This window comes from Pipistrellus kuhlii, unplaced genomic scaffold (genome assembly GCF_014108245.1).
Source record: "Pipistrellus kuhlii isolate mPipKuh1 unplaced genomic scaffold, mPipKuh1.p scaffold_m20_p_1, whole genome shotgun sequence".
Lineage (NCBI taxonomy): Eukaryota > Metazoa > Chordata > Mammalia > Chiroptera > Vespertilionidae > Pipistrellus > Pipistrellus kuhlii.
In genome coordinates this window covers 9,923,438-9,945,142 of record NW_023425404.1, presented here as the reverse complement: position 1 = coordinate 9,945,142, position 21,705 = coordinate 9,923,438, and the positions used below count along the sequence as shown (strand labels likewise).

The 21,705-nt window shown below is 55.2% G+C and overlaps 2 protein-coding genes across 2 annotated transcripts in view; both read right to left on the bottom strand.

Moving 5' to 3' along the window:
• Window positions 1-6,664: 6,664 nt before the first annotated feature.
• NGB (neuroglobin) lies at window positions 6,665-11,761 on the bottom strand. The gene is made up of 4 exons (XM_036430495.2): window positions 11,460-11,761; window positions 10,030-10,141; window positions 9,356-9,475; window positions 6,665-7,751 (listed from the first exon to the last, which is right to left on the bottom strand). The coding sequence occupies exons 1-4, from the start codon at window positions 11,546-11,548 to the stop codon at window positions 7,617-7,619; spliced, it is 456 nt and encodes a 151-aa protein (XP_036286388.1). The 5' UTR covers window positions 11,549-11,761; the 3' UTR covers window positions 6,665-7,616.
• A 3,825-nt stretch (window positions 11,762-15,586) lies between these two features.
• Window positions 15,587-21,705, bottom strand: part of POMT2 (protein O-mannosyltransferase 2) — a 33,185-nt gene continuing 27,066 nt past the window's right edge. The window contains exons 16-21 of the mRNA XM_036430402.2: window positions 20,727-20,798; window positions 20,388-20,447; window positions 20,195-20,300; window positions 19,108-19,248; window positions 18,874-18,988; window positions 15,587-18,060 (exon numbers count right to left, since the gene is read on the bottom strand). Coding sequence (XP_036286295.1) covers window positions 17,955-18,060; window positions 18,874-18,988; window positions 19,108-19,248; window positions 20,195-20,300; window positions 20,388-20,447; window positions 20,727-20,798 — 600 coding nt within the window. The 3' untranslated portion in view covers window positions 15,587-17,954. The remainder of the gene's footprint in view (window positions 18,061-18,873; window positions 18,989-19,107; window positions 19,249-20,194; window positions 20,301-20,387; window positions 20,448-20,726; window positions 20,799-21,705) is intronic.

Below are 21,705 nucleotides of genomic sequence, written 5' to 3'. Positions count from 1 at the left end.
GTACTTGGTGGTGGTGTGTTTTTTTTTTTGTTTGTTTTTGTGTGTGTGTGTGTGTTGTTGTTTTTTTTTTTGGGGGGGGGGTTGTCTGACAAGAGCTGGCCTGCGGACTCGCTTTCCCTGGGCACCTCCCTCTCCTCTCTCCTCCCCTGCCCACCAGGCAGCCAGTGGAAGCTGCATGTGCAAAGGGTCACAGCAGATGACAGGGCAGTATGTCCCGGGGCCTCCCCCTCTGAACTGGGGTCAAGTGCAGACTGGCTCTGAGAGAAGGCGGTGAGAATGTTAGAAAAGTGCCAGAGTCCTCCCTTGGCTAGCCTTTCCAGAGACCCAGGGCACCTGGCAAGGTCCCACCAGAGCCGCTCGACCTCCCCCCATCACTGGGTGGGGTGTGGGTGTGCTTTGGCTCCTGACCACCCCCCCTGCCCCCCAATCAGGCACCTCCCCGCTCAGCTTGCTCTCAGCCCACTCCTGCCTCATGCATCGGCCTCCACCTACCCCACTGGCCCGCTTCCCAGCTGTCCGGCCACCGAAGCGGCCCTCTCAGACCTGACCGTTCTGGGGGGAGCTGCCTCTGGGGTGGGGACGCGGGATAGAGCCTTCCAGAAGTGCCCCGCTCCTCGGACGCAGCTCCTTGCCTGCCGGCCCCTTCCTCGGACGCCTCTGGAAGCCAAGTGCCTATCAGCAGCATTGCCGCCTCTGGGGACCCACGTGCGGGGTATGGACTTCCCTTGGCCACCACCACTCAAGGAATGTGCCAGAATGCCGAACCTTCTTGTTATTAATGCTATGACTGTGCCTTGAATAAACAGCCCTCCCGACCTCTGCTGCCTGTGTCTCTGACTCGGGCCCTGCCCAGCAGCTTCCATCCCCCTGGGAGGGATGAGCTTATGGGGAAGGAGCACCACACCTTCATGGCTCTGGCCCCTCTCAGACCTGACAGTTCTGGGGGGAACTGCCTCTGGGGTAGGGGACTTGGGACAGAGCCTTTAAGGTGTGCCCAGCTCTGCCTCGAGCAGCTCCTCGCCTGCCTCCCCCAGAGGCCTTTGGTGGCCCCCATCCTCCCAGGCATGGCCTGACAAGGGCACCTGGTCTGCTGGAGAGACGGGAAGTGCATCTGCCCATTCTTCCTGCTGGGTCCCCTGAGAGCGCCCTGAGCAATAAAGCACTCTGCTCTGCGACCTCCCCAGGCAGCCCTCGGGCAGCCTCCCTGGGCAGCAGGAGCCCCGGGTGAGTGCTGAGCCCTGAGAGGCTGTTGGCCAGATGAGAAGCCGGATGTGACAACGTGGAGATTTCAGGGGGAGGCCACAGAAAGCGAGGCAGGCAGGAAGAGGTCGAGGAGAGGTTGGGTGTGAGGAGGTGTGTGGGCTGGCGGGTCAGGCCTAAACGGGCTAAGAAAGACCCTCTAGCCAGTGCTAGTGCTGTCTGCTGTTGTGCCATGGAAAAGAGGAGAGAAGTGCCCTGCCCTGGGCCATGTGTCCTGCCGAGGACACTAGGGTTCTGGCCTTCCTCTGGCCGCTTGATGACCCTGGGATAGTCATCTCATCCAGGAAGGAGGGGCAGGAGGGAGGAGGCTGGCTGCTCTGCCTCATTACTGAACACAGCAGGTCCAGCTGGGGACAGAGGACAACCTCTGGGCAGCTGCACAGGGCTGTTCCCCAGCCCTCCCTGGGCCCTCTCCTGCACCTGTCAGAGTCCACCAGTGGGCCTGGGCTCAGAACTTCTCATGGCATGGCCCCATGCCCTTGACCCTTCTCCCCTCAGAGCAATCTTTTCCAAGTCAACCAGATGAAATGCATGAGGGCTGCCTCAGGGGATGGAGAAGTATGATGACCACCTGGCTGCCTGGGAATGGGGTGGGGCTGACGGCTGCTGTGGGAACAAGGGCCTTGGGACCTGTGAACCCCCCACCCCACTCCAACAGCTGCCTCTCAGGGTCTCCTTCCAGGGGCCGGCAGGCTCAGGGTCTCCCCTGCCGCTCCGGGCCGTTCCTTGGTCCGGTCCAGCAGACCTCTCAGGGGACTGACTGCTCAGGCAGAGGCAGATGTAGAAAGACAGAGAAGCTTGAGAGGGAGACTATGGTCTCTCACGCACTAAGTACCAAAGGGAGAGTGGGGTCAGTCATCAGTCAATCTCTTCTGTCCTTAGCAGGCTGTGAAGACTGGAGGCCTGGAAGGTGGGCTGGGCAGGGGATGGGACTTGGGGACAGGTCAAGAGGGAGGCCCAGGACACCGGGTTGATGGCTCCTGCCTAAGAGGGCCCTGGAGCAGGAGAGCCTGGGCTCCAGGAGGCCCTCCAGGGCCAGCACTCTACCAAAGCCACTGGCGGGGCAGGGCGGGGAGCCGGGGAGACTCAGGTCTGTCCTAAGGACCTCCATGCAGGCCCATCTCCAGGTGCGTCAGTCCGCTCCGTGCAGGCTTGGGGGAGCCAGTTTGTGGGAGGGCAGTTCACAGATGTTTCCTAGACACTTGACTACCCCCAGCCTGACAGCCAGCCCGGCCTCTCTCAAGCTGCCAAATCTGGCTTCTCCATCCGGGCTGCAGATGAGCCTCTGGGAGATTTCAACAGCCCCGGCTCCGGGACAAACTGAACTTTCTGAGGCGGGGGCTGCGCACGCCTCATGTACAAAAGCCCCTCGGGTGACGCCTTTGCCAGGAGAATTGAGTCCCTGGAATGGGGGAAGCTGGTCTCAGCCCCTCACACTGTCTCACCTGGGGAGGGAGTGGCCCTGCAGCCTGGAAATAGTTACAGCCCTCAGGCCAGGAAACCTGCACCCTGCCTCCAGGGAGTACCCAGCTGGTAATCAAAGGTTAGGTCCAAACATTTGCTCTCCGCCTCATGAGGAATTAGTACCCAGCACAGGCACAACTCCTGCTGTAATCTTGCTTTGCAGCAAACACACCAGGCCTTGGGGTCACTTCTGGCTACCTCATCAAGGGTTTAAAGAACCCCCTCTTTACTCCCCTCCAAACACAGAGTTCAAAGTGGCCGAACTGAACTGTCAGCCTTCCCTCTTCAAATGCAACCGATTATCAGCACGATAACTTTATATAGCAGAGCCCTAGCCAGTTTGGCTCAGTGGAGAGAGCGTTGGCCTGTGGATCCAACGGTCCCAGGTCCGATTCCGGTTAAGGGCATGTACATCGGTTGCAGGCTCCTCCCTGGGCTGGGCCCTGGTTGGGGTGCCAGCAGGAGGCGACCAATCTATGTGTTTCTCTCACATCAATGTTTCTGTCTTTCCTTCTCCCACTCTCTCTAAAAATCAATGTAAAAATATCCCCAGGTGAGGATTTAAAAAAGAATTTATACAGTGGACATCAGGTAGGGATAGTGCTTTGGAGAAAAAATAAAGCAGGGGAGGGGGAGGGGAGGGAATGAAGATGGGAGGATCTCGGTCAAGCTCCCTGGGAGTGAGGTATGATGTGAGCACACAGGGATGCATGCAGGGGACAGATCTGGAGCATCTGAGGATGAGTGGGCTGCTCTGACCAGCATGGATGGTGTTTAAAGCATGGATGGGCTGAGACCTCTGTGGGAGGAAGTGGAGGTCAGAGGAGATCCAAGGGAGGGGGAGGAGAATCCGAAAGGAAGACTGAGCCGGAGGAGTCGCAGCGAGGAAGGAAGAAAACCAGGAGAGCCTGTGTCCCTAAAGCCAGGAAAAGAAAGTAACTCAAAAAGGAAGGAGGGAGCCCCCGGCTCTAGCACACTTAACAGGGAACACAGGGCACAGAAGAATTAGTTCAAAGATACCATGGAGAAGCATCAGCCAAGTTAGAATGCTGGGCAGGCCGTCAGGCAAGCAAGCTGGTTTCTCCCACAAACCAAAGGTATGGGGGATGGGAAAGGGGCTGTAGAGAATGAAAGGTTTGACACAGCCAGATGCAATCGGTGCCCCTTGGCTGCGCCTGGGTTAAACAAACCAGCTGCAGAAAGACGTCTTTGAGACAACAAGGGATTTCAGAAATGCACTGGGCATTAGGTGAGGTTTTGGAGATACTTCTGGGTAGGGGTGTTGATGGAATGGGTTAAGAGGTGAAAAAACGTATCAGCTAGAAGTTCACATGGGAGACTCTACTGGTGAAAGACCAGGAAGGTGGGGCATGCTGTAAGACTCTCTCGCCAAATAAAAGGGGTGTGGGAAGATCTTGAGTGCTCACCACGAATGCTGGGTGAAGGATACATGGAGATTCATGAGGCTCTGATTTTTGTGTGTGTGAATATTTTTCCATAACACATTTAAAAATATAGAAAAGAGCGATCAACTCTTCCTAGTGCTGCTGAGCAGAAGAGCAAGATGGGGACTGAGCAATGACCCTGAATTTCGCAGGATAAAGGTTGTTGGTGGCCTTGACCGGGACAGATTAGGGTGGAGATGAAAGCCTGGTTGAAATAGGTTCCCGTTTGCTCATATAAGTGAGGAAATAAAAAAATTGCCAAGAAAGTCAACTCTTTTAAGGAGTTTTGCTACAAAGGAAGTAACAGAGTGGGAGCTGAGGAGAGAAGAGGGGTGTAGGGCGAGGCAGTTCTTTGCATAAGATGGGAACATGCGAATGATAAACTGAGGAGAAATACAGGAGAAAGAGGGGATTACAAAAGCAAAAAGCAATCATGCTTAGGATTGCTCAAGACACAGGTCAGAGGAGAGTGCTTGGTCTTTCCAAAGCCAGGTCACCCCGGTCACCTGAGCGGGTGTCAAACACTCGAGAACCGTGGGCCTGAGTCTGAGCTGTAATCAGATCTTACCTGGAAGAGGCCCTCTCTCCGTGGAGAGTGGGGCTCGAGGAAAAAATGCTTTCAGTGTCACAGTGGGAAAAGCATTTCTACATGCTCCAGACCCACTGTCTGCAGTCACCCTCTGGCAGGCCTGGCCACGTGAGTCCGGCTGGGAGCTGAGGGTCTACTGGCACCAGCAACATGGTCTTGGCTGAGAAAACTGAAGCCTCAGGGTGAGGACAGTGGCCCGGGTCCAGGCCTTGCAGCCACTCACAGCCCAGCTCTAGGACCCCACACTTTGGAGGCCAGGAGCATGTCGGGGGTTAACCCCAAGCCTGTTGATATGATACCTCTTCCTTTTTTATTGAATTTATTGGGTGACAGTTCACAAAGCCATACAGGTTTCAAGTGTACAACTCAACAAAACATCATCTGCACATTGCATTGTGCAGTCATCCCCTCAAATAAAGTCTCTTTCCGTGCCAATCACCACCCCACCTCACCCCCACTTTTGCCCACCTCCACTCACCTTTCTCCCTGGCTATCACCATACTGTTTTCTGTGTATGTGCCATGTTTGATTAATCCCTTCATCTTCTTTCATCCAGCCTCCAGTCCCCCTCCCTCTGACAGCTATGAGCCTGTTTCATGTATCCATGCCTCTGTTTCTATTTTATTTGTCATTTTATTTTGTTCATTAGATTCCACATATAAACAAGACCATATGGTATTTGTCTTTCTCTGACTCATGATATGCCCACTCTTTTTTAAAAATATATTTTATTATTTTGGTGGGGTTTTTTTTGTTTTGTTTTGTTTTACAGGGAGGAAGGGAGAGGGACAGAGAGCTAGAAACATTGATGAGAGAGAAACATCCATCAGCTGCCTCCTGCACACCCCCCACTGGGCATGTGCCCGCAACCAAGGTACATGCCCTTGACCAGAATCGAACCTGGGACCCTTGAGCCTACAGGCCAACCCTCTATCCACTAAGCCAAACCGGTTAGGGCTGCCCACTCTTAATGCTGCTCCCTCCCCAGGCTCTGGCTACCTCTCTACCCCTATCTGCCTGAGCCTCCTGAACACACATACACACACACACCCCTGCTCTTCAACTCCAATGTACATTCCAGGTTCACTCATTTTCTGTCCTTAAAATCCCTGCCTTGGGATTGGTACCTTCCCCTCCAAGTAGGATCTACAAGACGTCCTCAGAGTCTTTGGTGCCCTTTGCTGCTGTCTTGGCATCTGGCATCACCTTGTCCGCCAGCAGACGGGGGCTCCCAGGTCCCTGACCAATGACCTACTTCAGATCTGAATTAGCATGGGCATGTGTTGTAATAAACCAACCCCAAAATGTATCATGGTGCAAACACGATAGTGGTGTATGTCTCTTTCCTGTAAAATTTAAAACGGGTGAGTCCCTGCTCTGCCTCTTGGAGAAGTACCTGGCCCCCCCAGGCACTTTTGAGTAGTGGGTTGTCTCCCCAGGCAGTGATTCAGGGACCCAGGCTCCTTTCACCTAGTGGCTCTGCCATATTCAACACATGGTCCTCAAGATCGCTGTGAGGTCTGCATCAAGCCAGCAGACAGATGACAGAGCACAGAGGAGCATGCAGGAGCTTTGGGGGGCCAGGTCTAGGGGTAGCATACCTGTCCACACATTCTGTGAGCCAGAATTTGGTCATATGATCCATCAAATTGCAAGGGAGGCTGGGAAACGTAGTCCAGCTCTAGAAGACCTGGATTTAGTGCCCTGCCAAGCAGTTTCCACCACAGACCCCTAGCTCCAGCTCCACCACTGGCTTCCCCAGGCCCTCCCCCCACCCACCCACTTTTTTTTAACCTGTTCTCACGTTGGCCCTCCTGACCCCAAACTCTTGCTCTGTCCTACATACATCACTCTGCAACTTCATCTGGTACATGCTGACACCCAAGAAAAGACCAGTCCCAGAGGGTCAGAGAGGCACACAGAAGAGGTTTATTCCTCATGAGTTTACACCAACACAGCACAGAACAAAAGATAAAGTGCAGACAGCTCAGGGGGCCTCTCACACTGCCTTCCACCCATCCACCCAGCTGAGTACGGGCACATGCCTGGCATGGAAGCTGAGGAGTTGTGGGCCCACTGCTGGGTGCAGACAGAGGCAGGAAGGATGGTCAGGAGAGGAGACTGGGGCCCTGCCGGGGTGCGTGGTGAGGAAGAGCTGCCCGGACAGGTCTCTCCGAGTGAAGTGGCCCTTCCTTCCTTGGCCTTCCACAGCCCCACCCGACCCTGGCTGGCTAGCTGGTCCTACACAGAGATGGTAAGGGAGCTGCCACCAGAGTGCTGAGTGAGGGGAGGAGAAACTGCAGTGACATCTCAGTAGGCCCCCGAGACCCTGAAGAGCCCCCTCAAGAGCCAGGTCCCCTGTCCCTTCAGCAGCTCTCCTGATGACCTGCCTGGGACTCCACCATGAAGACTAAAGCCGACCCTCCCTTTCCTTATGAAAAGCTAACACCCCGGGAGAGGAAAGCATTCAAAAGGCACCTGGAACTCGGCCATCCCACTCCCCGACTGGGCCCAGGCTCACCTCAGAACGGTGGCTGAGGGAAGAGCCCCATCTCTCAAAGCCCAATACCTCCCCGGCCCCAGGACGCCAATGCCCCTAACGTGCTGCTCCTCCTCATGGCAGAAGAGGGGGCCCCAGAGGGAGAGAAGGGGGCAAGGAAGAAGCCACTGGGGTGCAGGGAAATCCAGAAGCACTGTCCTAAAGGAAGGCTCTGTACGTAAGGGGGGGGGGGGGATTCTGCCCTGCTCCATCAGCCCTGCAATATGGCCAAGGGGACGAGGCTACAACAGACACAGACCAACAAACAGACAGACAGAGGAAGGCCAGCAGGTGGAGGCTGCTGGGCAGAAGCCACCTCTTACTCGCCATCCCAGCCTCGACTCATGGCCTGGACCACGGCTCCGTAGAGCTGGCGCCAGGCTGCCCGCGTGGCTGGTGTGAAGGCGGGGCCCAGGCACTTCTCCAGCATATAGAGCAGGGCCTCACCCACCGTCTGTGGAGGCAAGGAGCACCTTGTCATTCCCAAGCAGGAAGGCACCACTCCATTCCACAGGGGAGAACACTGAGGGCTGGGGCTGGGAAGGGCTCCTGGGCCTTTCCTCTCTCCTGCACAGGGTTCATGCTTTCTGAGCAGGATTCTGCTCCAATCCTTGGATACCACACTGTACCCACTTTCCCCCTTAACGTGAGCCTTTATCGTGAACAAAGCCTTTCACCCCACTCCCAGCCATGGAACCACCCAGGAGTAAGGTGGAGGCATTGCCTAGGACTCCCAACTCAGGCCAAGCCGAGCCATTGACCACAGGCCTATTTCCTTCTCTGCAAAGTGGCACTAGGGGCATGAAGAGCCCAGGCTCTGTAACCAGCTGGGCCTCGGTCCACTTTCTGATGCCACCACTTATGAACTGTGACCTTGAGCAAGGTATGTCTCCTCTCTGAGCCTCAGGTGCTTCATCAGTTAAACCAAGAAAGTAAAAAAAAAAAAAAAATAATAATAATAATAATAATAATAATAAAATTGATTTATTGGGTTGTTCAAATGATTAAATGATGTCATCTATAAAAAATTTAGTATAGCATCTGTGCACAGTAAGCCTTCAACAATAACAATGGCTCCGGTGTTCAGTCAAAATAAAGTAAGATTTATTTATTCCATGAATATTTACTGACTGTCCACTGGAGGTCAGGCACTGTGCTAGCACGGGAGATGGAGAGCACCAGACAAACTCGGTGCCTTCCTCAAGGTGCCTACCAGCTGGCAGGATGACTGGACTGTGTGGTAAATTGCCCTGAGGAACCCCACCTTGAGTAGGGATCCTCCACCTTGACCCTGGGCTCATTGATGTGACTGGCTTTGGCCAATGGGATATTAGCCAGATGAGACATTAGCAAGAGCGATACAAGCAGAGTCTGGAAAAGCACTTGCACCGCAGGCTTGACCTCCTCCAACACTTGATGGAACTCAGCTGCTGCTCTGGGAGAGAAACCCCAAGGATGCCAGGCCACCCTAACATCCCATCCCCGGCCGGGCTCCAGCTGAATGCACAGCATGAGTGGCTCTAGCCACACCACATGGCACAGAAGGACCACCCCAATGAGCCCAGAGAAATTGTTTGTTTGAGATGGTCTTATACTAAGGTGACCAGACGTCCCGCTTTTGGCGGGGCAGTCCCGATTTTTAACAATTTGTCCCGCGTCCCGCGGTGTTTTAAAAAAGTCCAAAAGATTTTAAAGATTCTTTCCAAAAATCGGGACTTTTTAAAAATGCCGCGGGACGCGGGACAAATTGTTAAAAATCGGGACTGTCCTGCCAAAAGCGGGAAGTCTGGTCACCTTATCTTATACCCAGGAACAGAACATGGAGCAGACCGGCTAATCCCACAGGCTCCTAAACTTCTTAGAAGTCACACCAGAGGAGAAAAATTGGAGGCTCAGAGAGGTCAATGCAGTACCAGCATCACACAGCACGTGTGTAACAGCTGCAGGTCCTTCGCCCTAGTCATGTGAGGGTAAAGGAGGGGGGAGATCAGGGAGGACCGGCAGGGAGTGGTGGCCTCAGGTCAGGAGCTCAGGAGAGAGAGGAGCCCCTCTACCCACCGAGAAGGAGCTGAGCTTCACACCCACTGCACGGTGCTTCCTGCCCAGGCCGGCCAGGTACTCCTCCAGCGAGGACAGGTCCTCCACATTGGTCACCGCAGCATCGATCACGAGCATCACCTGTCAAGGCCAAGGTGGCAGTGAGACAGGCAGAGCCATCTGCCTGCTCACAACCACAGTCCAGAACCTGGGGGTCCCGACTGGACATAAGAGAGTCATGAGAAATGGAAAGCAACTTGTGTCTGTATACAGTAGGTGTTCAATGTGTGATGGCCGACTACATGGTGAGAGAAACCTTGGAGGGACTCAAAGCCCTAAACACGCCTGCGGGACAGTGTTGTCTGCCTGGGACTGAGGCCCTGGGAGAGCCTCTAAGAAAACCCAGCTTGGTTTTCACAGGCAGGCGACCCCTGGTAGATGAACGCCAGCACCATCTAAAGGGACAGGGCCAAGGGCAATGACAGAGCTGGGACCAGCTGGCTGAGCGCAGGGCGGGGAGAAGGCTGACTGCCCCAGACTGGGTCCAGTTCAGTGCAGGGGGAGAGGAGCAGGAGGGCAGTAAGGCCACCCTGGGGCATAACACCAGCCACGTTCACTATCCCATGCCCCTCATTCTCTCCCAGGAAGGCGCCTGCTGGGTCCCGGAGGCCACCCCAGCTCCTCCTTCCCCTCACCTTCCTGATGTGGTCCAGGAACTCGGGCGAGGAGAGGCAGTCCTCGGAGCTGGAGTACCGGCGGCAGTTGTACTGGAAGAGGGGCAGCAGGTCGGGCTCCAGGTCAAACAGTCTGCAGGGGGAGGCCCATGTCAGCCCCGGGTGTGAGCCCAGCAAGCCCCGCGAGTGGGGGTGCACCAGAGGCTTGGCCGTAAATTACAACACACCCTCCAACCTGGTGCTGACCCCCTCACCAGCTTTGCCGGAACCCCCTTCCTAGAAAGAACACGGGTCCCCAGGGCCACTCGTAGGACCCAGCATGTTGAGAGGGCTGGGGCAAAAAGGGATCCTCAAACAGAAAGCCTGGGAAAAGTCTCTCTCTCTCTCTCTCTCTCTCTCTCTCTCTCTCTCTCTCTCTCTCTCTCTCTCTCTCCCTCCTCCCCCCCCCCCCAACACTTCCCATTTTGGGGTCAGCATCTCCTAGTCTCATCGCGTCTAAGGGGGCTCAGGCCAGCGATGATGATAATAGTATTAAGAACTCTTTACCCATTTTATGGAGGAAACAAACGGCCAGAGAGGTTAAGGAGCTCCCGCAGGGCCTCACAGTTTGGAACCGCGGAGGGTGCCTGGGTGAGCAGGGGAAAGCCGGGAGACACAAAGCAGAAGCTCTCAGCCACATCTGAGAGGGTGCCTCTGGGTTTTGGGTAACTGTGAATTTATTTCCACTTTGGAGGGAGGCAGCAGGGGAGGGCTGGGGGTTTGGGGGTTGGGGTTTGCAAAAGCTTCCTCAGAAGTTCTGTGCTGGCTTAGGAAAAACGATGGTGGAAGGAAACCGTGCCTCGTTGGTGATGGCTGGGTGGTTAGAGACCCTCAAGCTGAGGTTGAAGATGTGCCTCCTCCTCCCCCTTAGGCACCCCTTTACTCCTCTTTTGGGCGGTGAGGCTCAGGCATCTGTCCTCCCCTGCCTGGAGGTTCTCTGTCCTAGCCTGGCCTTTTCCTGGGAAAGGTTCATCGCCCTGTTAGTTGGTGAAAGTGCACTTTCCTGGGGCCTGGACCCCATGCTCTGCCAGCCAGGCATCCAGCCCACTCTCCCCACGCGGGGGGTTTCCCCTTACTGGCAGCGGGGGCACCCCTGGAGTTAGTATCCAAGGAGCAAACTCAGGAGGAGCAGAGCCAGGGTGGAAGCGCAGCGCCTGGGGGGTGTCTGCTGGCCCGAGTGAAAGGAGATTCCGGTAAGGACCCACTCCGCCCCCAGGAAGCCTCGCTGGGCCGGGTGTGCAGCGCGGGAAGCAAGAAGGGGTCGCTGGGCCAACTCCCGTGCGCACATCGGGAGGCGCCCGGTGCAGAGGCAGCGTCAGCTTTCCCTCCTCGGGAGCCGGGCCAGCTCCCTGGAGCCCGTTCCTGGCCGGGTCGCTGCCCGCCTGCTCGCCCTGGGCTCAGGGCCGCCTCACCTGGTGAACAGGACGGTGCCGTGCTCCAGGGGGCTGCGGTTCACCGCTTGCCAGCTCTGCCGGATCAGCTCGGGCTCGGGGCGCTCCATGCTCGCCCAGCAGCTCGAGGCTGGAACCCTCCGGGCGCGAGACCGTCACCGCAGGTGCCCCGCCATCTCCGGAGCGACGAGGCCACGCCGCACCCCTGGCAGCCCTGCCCTGGTGGAGGCGCCCCAACCCTGCCGCCCCCTTTGGCGCTTCTGGGGAACCTGCTCCGGCAGCAGCTCCCTGCGTCCCGCGCCTCTGAGTGTCCCGCGCTGCACAGCCCGGAGCCTACCGACAGGGGCGCTTTAAAGCAACCGCGGCCCCGCCCCTCCGCCCATCAAGGCGCGCATCTCTGGGCAAGGCTCTGGCCCAGACGACCTGGTGGCACGGGCAGTGCCCTTCAGAGCTGCACAGAAACCATGCAGCCTGCATTGAATTTGATCGCCTCCGGCAGGCTCTGCATGAGCCACCTTTCCACAAGCCTCTCTCAAACATTTCCTGAAGCTTTGGAGTTCTCACCCCCTTGGCACAGGGTCTCCTCCCCAGCCACAGGGATGCCAGGGCCGCTACCTGTATGACTAGGCTGAGGGTAGGGGTGCCCTCTGCCCTGGTTCCGGATCTGACTGACACCCCCCCACTCCTCAGGGGCACTCACCCTTAGGGACAGGGCCTGACCTCAGCCATTTCCAGCCAGGCTGGGTCTTCCCGAGATTCCATGCTTAGACACCTATCAGCCCCAGTTCTGCGTGGCAGGGTGGGTCTCAGCTGCAGCTGCTGTGAGCATTGCCCTATGTGGACTTTGAGGGAGTTAAGCTTTAATGTTCTACCATCCCATGATTTTTAAAATATGTTTTTACCGATTACAGAGAGGAGGAGAGAGAAACATCAATAATGAGAGGGAATCATTGTTTGGCTGCCTCCTGCATACCTCCTACAGGGGACAGAGCCCACAATCCCTGCATGTGCCCTGACCAGGAACTGAACCATGACCTCTTGGTTCATAGGTAGACACTCAACCACAGAGCCACATCGGCTGGGCCATCCCACGATTTTTAATAGGTTATTTTTTAAAGGTTAAGTAGAAGTACTATTTGTTATTAAATAGTTCAGGCCCAGAATCTCAGGCTTGCCATTCCGGGTGTAAAGTTGGCCACCTGCCAATTAGACTCAAACTTTCGTGTTTCAATCACGAAGGTTCCTCAAGCCTCAGGTTTGGGAGAGCAGGCACATTGCTCACCTTTTATCATTATTTGTGAGTGCCTGAGGCCACCTCCTCTCAGGCTGTCCACTTCTCTGTGTCCTCACTGTGTTCAGTGTACAGCTGGGCTGGGTATTGGGGTCTCCATACCCAGCCTCTCAAGTATTGTTTTCATGGACACGAAGGAGGGGTGGGTGCTCTGGGGCCATAGTTATAGTTAGGCTGCAGCTCCATGGCAGGCCAGCCCTGTGCTAGGCATGGAGTGCCGAGTCCCTGCCTTCTAGAACTTCTCCTTCTGGCCCTAAATCAGGATGAAGGGCCTCAGCAGAACTCACCTTTCCTGCATCCAACCGAGCCCGATGATTCCATCCAGCTGCTCTCCCTCTTCCAAGGACCCAGAAGCTTGAGTACCCCTTTTTCTCTCTCCCCTGTCTCTCTGGGCTGGAGCAGGAGAGCAGAGCTGTAAGGCAGCCTGGCTTGTGTCCTAGAGTCTAAGATTGCCCTATGTAGGAGCACAAAGGGATGGGAGGATGAGGGGAGAAGGCCAGAGTGCTCAGGGACTAGACTTCCAGAATGGCACCCCGTGGCCCTACAGCCAGGCACAGCAGGTCACGTCTCCAGCAACCTTTACCTTCTTTCAGTGCCCAGATGCCCAGTGCTCCCTGCAGGCCCCCTGGCTAATCGAAGGTTCCCCGCGACACCAAGTTTACATGTCCTGGTAATAGGCCACACTCGGACCCTTCTGGCCTTTCTCTGTGGACAGGGCCTGGGGTCTGATGCGTTAATGGCCTTAGCACATAGGCGGTGGAGTCAGCACTCCCTCTGCCTCTCTCAGACCAGGAGGCGATGGGGAGGGGCTGGGCCCAAACAGTCCAAGAAGTGCATTCACACCAGAGATGGAGGGTCTAAATCCATATTTGAGTGACTGGGGAAAAGTCACAGGAGCTCCCTTCCGGGCCCAGCATTTGCCCATGATCTGGATTGAGGAATTCAGATTCTGCCCTGGAGCCAGTGCTGTCATTGGGATCAGTTACCATCAATAATAAAGAGCTGGCATTTATTGGGCATCTATGCCCAGACACTTACAAGGCACTTTGCACCTTTTTCCCCCCCATCATGAACTCTTTTCGCCCTCACAATAACTCTACGAAGTGGGTACTGCGTATTTATTATACCCTCTTTACCATTGAGGAAACGGGGCAAAGAGGTTAAATAACTAATGTGAGATCATAGTAAGTGGCAGGCCCAGGATTTGAGCTCAGGTCTCATTCTGGCCCATCCTTAGGCCTCCATGCTCCACAGCCTCCCTTACTTTAGTGGATTGTGGCCAAGAGATATCTCCATAGTTCAGACCAAGCCAAGGTCACTGGATCTGGGGTCAAGGGCGTACTGGAACTGGCTCCTTAGATGGCTTGTGAGAGCCCAGTGTCTCTAGCTTTCCAACTCCTACAGTGGCACCAGCTTGGTAACCTGGGGCAGGACATGGTAGGAGTATTTACACCATGAAAACTGGCAAATGCTTTTTCCCTCTCGGAAACCAGAGGCTGAGTGCACCAGGGAACACTGGCCCCAACTGAGCTGTCAATGTGTTAAGTAGAATGTGCCAAGAAGCAGACCGACTCTGCACACCTCTGAGCTGGGCCCAGGCCTTCTTCCCAAGGGACCCAGGTCTGCCGGCTTGTTCTGGGAAGGTGCTTCTAGCCCCAGAACCAGGCTGGAGAAGCAGGAAAAGCCCACCTTGGTGCCTAGGCCAAGTTCCACGAATCACTCATTGTGGGACCTTAGGCCAGTAGCTTAATCTCTTATGGGGAGAATAGGGAGAAAACCAGCAATGACTTCACTGGGCCTTTATGGGGACAAGTGTCCCAGATGTCCGGACTTGGTAAACTAAGCTGTGTCAGTCAGGGAGTGTTCGCTCCTCTTCTCACCTACTTGCTCTCAGCATTTTCTATCTCCCAAAGGTATGCATGGCCTGTCTCAAGCTACTCTTGGTCCTAAGAGGGGGGCGGTCAGTTAACCCAGAGCCCCCAATTTCACAGCACAGTGCTAACCATTCCCATCTCACCCCCATCTGCTGTCCAACACATCAGCTCTCACCTACTTTGGACCCTTAATATCCCTCCTGAAAACAGACAACCCGTCAAGATTGGGGCAGATGGAAGTTGCTACAATGCTGGGCCACTCGGCTGTCTCAGAAATCATGGACAGCTGAAACCGGTTTGGCTCAGTGCATAGAGTGTCGGCCTGTGGATTGAAGGGTCCCGGGTTCAATTTCGGTCAAGGGCATGTATCTTGGTTGCAGGCACATCCCCAGTAGGAGGTGTGCAAGATGCAGCTGATTGATGTTTCTCATCAGTGTTTCTAACTCTCTATCCCTCTCTCTACCTCTCTGTAAAAAATCAATGAAAAAAATATATTTTTTTACAAAACAAAACAACAACAAAAAGAAGTCGTGAACTGCTGCTTTTCTCCCTCTTTTCTATACTGGCGTGGGCAAGTTAAAAGGAAAAAAACCAATCAGGTCCAGCTTCCTAGTTACTTTGAAATAAATTTATATAAAACAAAATAACCCACATTACTCAGGTAACCTTATTAATGGGAGAGCCCAAATGTCTCCTCCCCAGGGTAAAATCAGACTCCCCTGACCACCCAGGGCCTCTGCTGGAATTAGAATGGCCTCAGACCAGACACGAGACACAATAGAATGGTTCTCACACTGAAAACACAATAGTATGGGAAAGGCCTGGGTAGGAGCAAAGGTGAGTGGAGGGGGGCAAAATGGGTGAAAGTGGGAGACATCTGTAACACTGTCAACAATAAAATAATAAAAAATAAAATAAAAAACATTCTCCTCTTTCCAGGAGCTAGAGGGCGAGTCAGATTCAATTAAGTGCAACAAGAACAATGGCATTCAAAACAACAGCTATTTATTACAAAAATAAATGACCTCTGATTATCTGTGGAAACTTTTTTTAAAAATGTGGCTCAAGAAGCTGGCTGCAGGTTGGTCTTCTAACCAATGTCTTCTTTCTCCACCAGCAAGAGTGTAGGACACATCACATTTCTGACAATCCCTGGGGGCTGGGGGCTATTTCAAAGCACCACCCGACAGCCCCTCTCCCCACATCTCTCAGCAACAACCGCAGCATTTGAAGCTGCATCATGTCATGTGACCTCGTCCCCAGAGAAATGTCTGTCTACCAGGCTGGGAAGAGAAGGAAGAAGGAGTGAGAAGACAAGTCTCCCTCTCCCACCCTTGCAAAGCAGTGGAAGAGACAGAGGAGCCCTTTGTCCCCAATGTGGCCTAATCGGCAGGAGATGGGCAGGGAGCTGCCCGAGATTCCTCCTTCCTCACCCTCACTCTGCCCCTCCGACTCCTTCAGAGCTCTCCCTTCCAACGAGTTCCTCCTAGGAAACACCAGGCAGAGGGAACATCAGCCACTTCCTGGTTGTCACCGTGGGCCACTGTTCTTTACTAAGAGCCAAGCACAGACTCCTGCATTCTACCTCCAGGAGAGTCCCCCCAGATGGCTGTCCTGACCCAGCTCAGCAGAAACCAACTCCACCTGAGGGAAGAGGGGAGGGCCAGGGCAGGGTGAAAGGGCGAGCAGAGGTTTCTCCATCCCTGTTCTCCTTCCCTTCCAGAAATGCAATTAAGCAAGCAGCCCAGACTCAGCACACAGGCAGTGCTTCCTGCTGGGGGAAGTCAAAAGGGCTGCAGCCCTGGGAGAGGGAGGTCATCAGGCCACAGATCTAATTATCAAACCTGCCTTGCCTTTGATGTTGCTTTATTTCCTCTATTAACATTAATGATGGTTGGTCTGAACATCCAAGCATGGCCAGAAGCTTCCCTTCCCATCACCCAGTAGGTAGCACAGCCTGTCCCCAGGACCAATTTCCAGTCTCCGTGGCAACCGCCTCGGAAGATGCTCTTAAAGAGCTCTGACCCTGTCAGAATTAGTAGGGGCTACAGAGGAGGGAAGATGGAGTGTGACAGATTGGGCATTAACCTTGAAGCATCACAGCCCTCTGAGACAAAATAAATACTCTGTCACGCGCTGGGAGGAGGGAGGTAGGCGGGAGGCTGGTCTCGGGTTGTTTCAGTTGGGACCCTAGGGCTTTCTTAATCCCTTCACTTGGAGACCAAGTGAAAGGAACAGCTCTGAGCTTCTTGCTTGGGTTCAAAGGAAGAGAGGTGAAGCTTTAATGCATTTCTAGGTGCTCTGGGTCTTTATGGGGGAAAGAGATTGAGGACACCGAGACAGAGAAAGGGACATGAAAAGGAATGGTAGAGGGTGTCAGCAGGGGAGGACTTGAGAATAAAAGTAGGGAACACTTAGTGAGTGACCCCCGCCCAGCACCACACATCTGCCTTGGCTGCTCACCAGGGGGCCCAATGGCTCTCCCAGCCACCAGGAGAACGCATCTGTCCTGTCCTCACAGCTGGATGCAGAGGGGAGGATGAATAGTGAGAAACCGCCTCTAATCCCCAGGGCCTTGGAACACAGAGTAGCCAAGGATAGGACGCCATTCCTCCTGCCAATCTCATCGTGTGATATTTTCAGATGTGGCGAGTCCTCGGCTGCCTCACTCTGTGGCCAGTCTTGTGCCCACCGCAGGCAGGAAGTCCAGCCACCTGCTGCCACGCAGGAGACGTCCCATCAGCAGCCACGCGTGGAAGCAGCTTCAGGCCGCCCACCAGCTCAGGGACATGGAGCCACACTTCGTTAATGAGGAGGGCAGCACAGCTCCGCCAGTCCCTTCTGCTCGGCCATTGCTGATGTCCCAAGATGGGGCCAGGCTCTCAGCCTTCATGGAGGTCAGAGAATTGTTGCTACGTCTTACTTACATACCAAGTCCAGTGTGAAAAAAAAAATACCAGAAAAAAATACTGTAGCCCTGGACTCTCTCTCAGAGTTTATGACACAGCTGTCCGCAGCCACAGTCCAGATTCCATGGGTGCCTGGGCAAACGTGCCCTCACCCTCCCGCACTCCCACCACTCTTGCACACTCATCCCTCCTCATGTTGCACATGTGAGGCAACGGCCTGAGAGGCATCCTCGGTGCTGAGCCATCCCCAGCAGTGGAATCTGCAGACACAGCCGTGGCTCTCTAGTGTTCGGTTAGATTCCAGGTCTGCTCCTAGAGCTTGGTCCTGCAGGCGGAAGAATTCCTCAGGCTCCTCGGGCAGCTTCCTCCACAGCTGGAAGGGCTCAGGAACTGGCTCCACAGCTGGCTGCCCCCAGGAAGCTCCAGGATTAAGGCTGTGGCTTCAAAAGTCCCATGACTCCAGCCACCTTAGTCCTGCCATCGGACTTCGTGGGTCCTGGGCTAGGGGTCCAACCATCCCGTAAGCGAGAGGATGGAAGAGGTAGAAGCTGTGAGAGAGAATCAGAAGGAGGCAGTTGGCATCTGCAGAGACAAGCAGCCAACTGCCCTACAGAGCTCTGAAATGCAGCTCCTCCTGCCAGCCTCATTAGATCTCACCTACCACACCCATTCCCTGTCAGCCCCAGCGCTGCCTGAGTTCGCCGGCCCGAGCCGGCTGTAGCCTGCGACCTTATAGATGCTGCCTTAGTGACAGTACAGGAAAGAGCTCTTCCCCAGAGTCCGAGGACAGAGGTCAGCCAGAGGTCTGCTCGTGGGCTGTCTGGCCTAGAGTATTTGTCAAAAAGTGGAAATGCTCTCAGGTCATAGGTCATTATTCCCAACACGTTTTCATGTTGTCCCTGGCCCCCTCCAGGCCAATGCCTCTCAACAGGTGAGCTGTGTAGACTTGCAAGGTGGGGAGAGGCCTAGCTTTCCAAACAACACCCTCCTTCCAGTTATTCTGAGCCACCCCATACCCTGTACCCCAAACCCACCCTCTCCCTCACACCTCCTGAGCGCTGGTCCAGGAGGGAGCCACTGGGACGGAAGAGGCACACCCTCCCGGCATGCCTGTGGTACAGGCTGGGAACCATTGGCACAGGAAAGAATGCAAAGGCTAGCCCCATGCTTCTCCTATGTGGCTGCATGCTAGAAGCTTTGAAAACTGTCTGACTGGCCCAAACTGGACTTGAGTGAATCAAACGTCTGAAGATGGGCGCAGGCACCAGCACCCATGGAGAGTCCCCAGGGCTAAATTCCACCCAGGGCTGAGGATCGGGGTGGGGCCAAGGAGCAGCAATGGACGTGCAGGGGAGGCTCACCTGTAGGCAGTTCCCAGGAGCAGGCTCAGGACTCCCCCCATGTGGACGCCGCTGGCCAGAGAGGAGGCAGCCAGGCCACAGGCACAGAGCCGCAGGAGAGAGTCCCACAGAATGCCTAACGAGAGGACAGAAACCTGGCACAGCCTGTCGGGGATGACCCTACTGCTCCATAGCGGCCTCCTCCCTGCCCCGCCAGCCCGCCCGCCCTCATCCCAGTCCAGGCGGCGGTCTGACCTGTGAGCATGCTGGAGAAGAGCATGGCTGGGAAGTAGTGGTGGAAGTAGAGGACCCGGCCCATGAGGAAGAAGGGGAAGTAGTGGAGCGCCCAGCCCAGGAACAGCTGACCACCTCCTCGCAGAAGGACCTGGGACAGCCCTGCCCAAAGAGCACAGCTCGTCAGCGCAGGGAAGGGCGGAGATCCTGGGCTCCAGCCCAGTTCTACCCCATCCTTGCTGTGTGACATAAATAGGCCACCTCACCTACTGGGCCTTCCCTCACCTGGACCACGCCTAACACCTCCAACAGCTGGCAGAGGAGAGGAGCAGCTGGCTCTCAAGAGCCCTGCTCCCCACCCGCCCAGCCCAGTGAGGCCTCAGCACCCACAGCAGGGGTGCCAGACACCAGCAAAAGCAGCATAGCCCCTAAAGAAACCAAAACCCTACACACCCACAGACAACTTCCCCACCTCCACTGCCCACATCTTTGCTGCACACAGATGTTTGCAGTGGCAGATAGGGCCAAGGTGAGGTCAGAGAGGAGGATGGAGGTGGGACAGAAGGGAGTCTGGGATTCTGGCTGTTCAGACAGGGAGCTGCAGAGGCCAAAGCAGCCCAGGTGAATGTCTCAGATGCTGTGGTCCATGGCCTGGCAGCTAAAGTTACCAGGACCAGCACTAGGATGGGAACCCACAGACCGTGCCCTGGGGCTCCCCTCTCCCCACTAGAGGACAGGGCCACGGAACAAGAGGGGGCAGAAGAGAAAAGACAGCGGCTCTGTATGGAGCACAGAGATTAAAAGTGAAGACTGAACTCGGGCTGCTTGGGTCTGACCCTCAGATCTCTCACTTATTAGCATATGCCCTGGGACAAGTTCCTTAACCCCTGTGCCTTGGTTTCCTAGCCCATCGAATGGGGCAGTGATCCCTACCCTGTAAGGTTTATGGGAAGATGTATGTTTAACACGGCACCAGGCAATCTGTGACTGTGAGTTTTAAAAAGCAAAGGAGAAGGGAGAGAGGGGCCCATCAGCAGGCAGGCCTTCCCCTGACTGCAGGCTCCCTGCCAGCTGCCAGGCCAGGGAGAAAGAGGCCCAGGGACCTGACCTTCAACCTCCGCAGGCAGATGCACCCCTCTCTGCACAGCGACGGCAATGATGCTCCCTGAGAGGAGGTAGAGGGCAATGCTCAGCAGATTCAGCCACCAAACCACCTGCACGGGAGTGAGACCGGAGAGTGAGAGGAGAGCTGCGCTCTCACAGGCCCGCCCGAGGGCGTATCGGGCACGAGCGGCACTCACCGGGTTGCCGAGCAGGTACACTCGGAAGTCCGTGTCATTGACCCCCGAGAAGCGCAGGCCCTGCGGAGCAGAGGACACACTGCTGATCTGGGGCCTGGCTCATCCCCGCTGCACATGTACCAGGATGAGGGGACCGGTCACCTTTCAGAGACGCGGAGCCTGGGCAGGAGGCTCAGAATGCGAGCTCTCTGGGAAGGCAGGGTAGAACCAGCAAAGAACAGAGCCCCGTCCTGGCCACCCCATGCCAGGCGGGAGGCCCTGTCCAGTCCCCAGCACACCCCACCTCCACCACGTCTCTTTCTGGCTCCATTTCTGGGAGGAGCTCTAGCTCGGGCCTACCTGGTAGTTGATAGGCCAGTGCCAGGGTTTGGATGTGAATTCGTTGTCCTTGGGTTTGAGGCCATTGTTCCCCTGCAGGAAAGTGGCAGAGGAAAGCTGGTCAAGACAGGTCAAGGGCGGACAGAAGTGTGCGGCCCAGGTTCTCTGGTAATGGCCGAGCATCAGGAGAAGCCCTCCCTCCTCGCCCCCTTGAGGAAGAACCCGGTGCTCACTCTGAGTCACTATTCACCTGCCTACGACATCGCCTCACTTCTCCCTACAAGTAAGTCTCCATCTCCCTCCTGAGACAGCCCAGTCAGACCTCCCTGCTTGAGAGAAAGAGGAACGAGGGATTTGTTTCTTATGGGCACAAAACACAGACCCATCTTGCAGGCCAAAGACAGGTGTCAAGAGAGTGCGGGGGGGGGGGGGGGGGGGGGGCGGGGCATAAAATAAGAGCCGATTTATTTGTCCCTTCAGAAGGCCAATTTTAAACACAAACCCAGGAATGTTGATAAGTCCCTGGACTTTGAAATTTTTCTTTAGACCAGTGTTCTCAACTTTTTAAATTATTGCCCCTCACATACTTTTCAGACTTTTTTTTTCTAAACACCTCCCACTGTGACATTGTAATATCACAGCTATACTATAAATCTGTTTATATACTATACTAGAGGCATGGTGCATGAAATTTGAGCACAGGGATGAAATTCATGCAGGGAGGGGGGTAAGGGAGTCCCACAGCCCAGCCTGCACCCTCTCACAATCCAGGACCACTGGCTCCTAACCGCTGGCCTGCCTGATTGCCCCTAACTCCTCTGCCTGCCTCATCCCCCCTAACCACTCACCTATCTGCCTCATCACTCCTAACCCCTCTGTTTGTTTGCCTCATCATCCCTAACCACTCCCTGCCTGCCTCATCACCCCTAACTATTCACCTGCCTGCTTGATTGCCCCTAACTGCCTCTGCCTCAGCAACTGCTGCCCAGCTTCATCCAAA